This window comes from Peromyscus maniculatus, chromosome 1 (assembly GCF_049852395.1).
Source record: "Peromyscus maniculatus bairdii isolate BWxNUB_F1_BW_parent chromosome 1, HU_Pman_BW_mat_3.1, whole genome shotgun sequence".
NCBI classification, from domain to species: Eukaryota; Metazoa; Chordata; class Mammalia; order Rodentia; family Cricetidae; genus Peromyscus; species Peromyscus maniculatus.
The window spans coordinates 115,745,687-115,750,229 of NC_134852.1; the positions used below are offsets into that span (position 1 = coordinate 115,745,687).

Genomic DNA, 4,543 nt, shown 5'->3' on the forward strand with positions numbered 1-4,543 from the left:
AGGATCTCTGCTCCCATGTGGAGGCTGAGTGCTACATGGTGGGAGCTGCCTCATTTCCTCAAGTGTCCAGAACAAGCACTTATTTTACAATGCTCACTAAATTCCTGGAGTCTCAATATATAAAAAAATCTATGTGTGTGTGTGTGTGTGTGTGTGTGTGTGTGTGTGTGTGTGTGTGTGTGTGTCAGAGACAGAGGGAGAGAGAGAGATGGTTTTCCTATGTAGCCCTCATCAGATTACAACTCACCATGTAGCCCAAGCTAACCTCAAACTCATGATTCTCCTGCCTCAGTTTCCCTCCTGTATCTCCATGCCCAGCTAACATCCTATTTCTTAACTGCTATATCTATATCATCAACACAAACTATCAAATTTAGAAGAAAAGGATGCCAAAAGGTACCGCTTAGTGAATAACTGAGATCCTACAGACCTTCTTAGTCTTGAATTCCAATATGCAAACATCAGAGAACCCAGAAAAGATTTCCCTTCTTACAATATCCCCGAATGCCTTCTGTCACCATCAGGCAAATGACTTGGGCAGTAGAGGTTCTAATCTATGGAGAAAGGGCATCTTGACCTTGAATTCCAGCTGACAAAAACAACAGTCAAGTGGGTTCAATCTTCTTGGAGCGTATAATTGTGAATAGACACTCTCGAATCTGCTTGGTCTTAACCCCATATACAATGGGGTCCAATGCAGGGGGGAAGAGCAAGTAGAGGTTGGCAAGGATGACCTTGGCAGCAGAGGCTGTGGATGGCCCAAAGCGCTGCATGACCACAGAAAGAAAGCCTGGTCCATAGAAGAAGAGAATGACACAGACATGGGCTGTGCATGTGCTTCCTGCTTTGCCGCGTGCCTCAGGTGAAGGAAAATGCATCACAGTCTTGACAATCTGTCCATAAGAGTAGGCAATAAAGGCCACATCCCCCACACCAAGAAAGATTGCCACAGCCAAGGCATAGAGACTGTCCATGGTTGTAGCCCCACAGGCCAGCTTCACCACTGCCATGTGCTCGCAGTAGGTATAAGCAATTGTGTGTGAACCACAGTAAGACAGTCGATGGGCCAGGCTTGGAAAGAAGATGGTTAAACCCACACCTCTCAGTGCCACCAGCCCTCCAATCTTGGCGACAACTTCAGGAGTAAGGATGGTTGCATAATGCAGTGGGTTGCAGATAGCCACAAAGCGATCCAAGGCCATGGCCACCAGCACCCCTGACTCCATGGCAGAGAATGCATGAATGACAAACATTTGGGACAGACAGGCATAGGAGCTGATGGCTGTAGCACTAAACCAGAAAATAGCCAGCATCTTGGGAAGAGTGGAGAGGGAGAGAACCAAGTCAACAAAAGAAAGCATAGCAAGAAACAGAAACATGGGCTGGTGAAGCCTATGTTCTGTCCAAATGAGAGAAAGCAGGATTGCATTCCCAGTTAGTGACAGGACAAACATGAAGCAGAAGGGAAGGGATATCCAAATGTGGGCAGCAGTCAGGCCTGGGATGCCAGCCAAGAAGAAAGTATGTAGAAGGAGGTGAGAATTATTGGAAAGAATCATGGCCATTATCCCACACCAAGGAGCAAAGGGTCACTGTAAAAAAAAGGCAAAGATACAAGACCCAGTGAGTGAAGATTAATAGGAAGTCAGGGTGTACAGTCTTACTGACGTCAATACCAGCACCACATCAGTCTTACCCGACAGTTAGTGTTAAAGAAATGCTCAAAAATAAATTTCAATTTATTCAATATTTCTGCACATCTTCAAACCAGAAGAGGTAAGACAGTTGGAAATTCATTGGTGAGGAGTTCAGAAACCAGATTCTAAGCTTAGATCCACAATGTATGTGTGTTCTATGCTAATTTATTTAACTGTAAGTATACAGTAAGTATTATTAGTTTAAAATCCTTCCTCTCAAGCTCATACTCCAAATGCTGGTACTTGATGTATTTATCATTGGCGTCAGTGTCAGCAACCCTTAATCCACTGAACTCCTGAAACTGCCAAAAATACTAACATCTGTAAAATCCTTCAATTAGAGGCAACTCACTCTTCCACACATGATTTGATTTGACTGCCAACATTGGAGAATAATGTGTAGTCCCTGGAGACTCCAACGCTGATCAGGCCCTTTCTTGCATTATTCCCATCCTGTTCACTTGCTTTCTGATCCAATATCTCAGTGACTGACTGCCTTCTGCTGCATCTCTCTCTCCTTCAAGGTGCTAGTGTGTTGGTGTTAAACATTTTGGTGACCTGGAAAATAAACAGAAGCTCTTGGACACATCAGTAATATTAAGGCCAAAGAATTGTGTGTTGTAGCCACTTACTGGGAGTGGAACAGAAAGTTATCACAGCAACAGTTTGCAACATTATCTGTGTTCCCAAGATGCTCCCTATTAAATGTCATTATTGTCTGTTACAAGAGAAACAGCAATCTAAGAGGAAATAATGAACCGGTGTCACAGGTCTGCATAAGTGAATAAAGCCACAGCTCACAGGCACTGAACCAAGATAGAAGATTCTCTCCTGTCTCTGTTAGAGTGGCTCTTACAGGCCAAGAAAGAAGATCTAGGTCCCCTGGACCATGACCAAGAGAGGATAACAATATAGATGATGAAACTGAGGAGCAGTGACTTGGGGATTGTGTCTCTCTGACATCTTAATACCTCAGGAACCATGATCCTCTCATGTGAAACATAAGGACAGGGACACAAAGACACAAAGACTTCATCAGCTCTGACCTCAGGTGGTCATCAAACATTAACCAGCCACACATCAGAAACTGCCCAAAATATGAACATCTGGAAAAATACTTCATGTGACAGCATCTTTGTCTTCCAGATTTTATTTGACTGCCAAGATGAGCTAATAATATACGTCTCTAATGACCATATTCAGCATCTAGAAAAGCTTTGGGTGTAAAAGAAGTGAATCACATGCTAGGTGGGAGAGATCAGTGATACCCACTGATCTTATATCCCCAATGATGACAAAAGTGAGTCTCTGACTACAAGGTAAAGAAACAAAAGTCATCTTGGCATGTGGCTCAAGAAAGCATAGTTTTAAAATGGCCAAGAAAGTTTGCTTCTCCCTCTAAAGGAAGCTGTATATTTTCTTTTCCTTCAACCACAGCTGCCAAGGGACTGTGCAATAATGACAGTTGTGAAGGCTACAAAGTTATCTTTTCTGACTTGTCAGCTGTATTGACCTAAGAAAAGCAACTAGCCATTTCCAAACATCCAGTTATGTTTCCTCACATGTGAAATAATTATATTAAAATCTGCTCCTCAGAGACATAGTGAAAATTGAATGAGATTTAATATAAAAATTGTCAAATATTGAAAATATCCCTTTAATTGGACTGTACCTAATAAATAATATGCTGGAAGCAATCTGGCTAAGAGTAATAGAAATTTTGGGGATTTTGAGACAGGGTGTAGTAACTGGAGTAACCTGATCAAAAGTGCTGTATCCACTCCCACCCATCATGACCCCTTCTCCCTTCCCAGCAACACACTGTTCTCCTAATCACTCCAGAATGTGGTGCTGTGAGGGGAATAGAGGGTGTAGAGAAGTGTGACTCTGATCACCTGAACATCTGCTTCAAGTTATCCTCTAAACAATCCATCCTTAAGTCTCTGTCTTCAGGAAACTGTTAGAAATAATTACACCTGGTAGCCCTTGGATCAGAAAATGTTACTATTTGTCCATGTGCCTTAAGTAAATATCTGACCCAAAAACCTAGCAGTTCTGTCTCTATCAAAGAAATAAGTAAAAAGAGGCAAGGGGTTAAGGAGCCAGAGAAATCTCAATTCCAGATTGCTTTTATAAATGTTTTCCTGTGAGTAGCCCTGTAGGCATCAAAGAGGAGCAGGCCTCCAAAAAACCTCCTAACCCAGGACTGAACTGCCTGCTTTGCCAAGGAATTTTTCACATGCTCATTCCTTCCTGTGTCTGTCCTGTATAACACCCTGCAAAGGTCTGTGTAGGTTTCTAACACAGTATATAGTATTGCCTATGTTGTTCTTTCAACTTTACTTAATGATATTAAGAGCATGCCTTTTCACTATAGAAAGACCATCAACCCAGACTATAGGATGGTTAAAATATGAATGTAGCCTTTATATGTCCCTCTTCCTACCCTGTACTGTTACTCACCAAAGAACTGCATTGGTTGACCTACAGAAGGGTAAGAGGTTAAGCTACCATCAGGCCCCAAGAAAAGAGTATTTAATAGAATGCTTTTGAGACACTGTCTGTAGGGATCCAAAGTGAATTTTCAACCACCTAGACACCAATTAATATTTCTGCCTTGTCTTCAAACAAAAGTCAACAATACCTTTTCTTTTTATTGATTCCCATGGGAACAGCCCCAGCAGGGAATATTTTGAACAGCATACTCCAGGATATCTTGCCAAGAGGGGGCTAGGAAAGGTTTATTGTCAGGTGTACTGGGAGGATCTAGACTGATGATGATCTAGAAGAAGCTGGTCCAAGAGGGCTGAGAAAGAAAGCAGGGAAGTGATAAGGAGTAAGTAACC

The 4,543-nt window shown here is 42.3% G+C and overlaps 1 protein-coding gene across 1 annotated transcript; it reads right to left on the bottom strand.

Moving 5' to 3' along the window:
• Positions 1–565: 565 nt before the first annotated feature.
• On the bottom strand, positions 566–1,559 carry LOC102905527 (olfactory receptor 52K1-like). The gene has a single exon (XM_006991718.3). The coding sequence runs from the start codon at positions 1,557–1,559 to the stop codon at positions 606–608; it is 954 nt and encodes a 317-aa protein (XP_006991780.2). The 3' UTR covers positions 566–605.
• Positions 1,560–4,543: the final 2,984 nt, after the last annotated feature.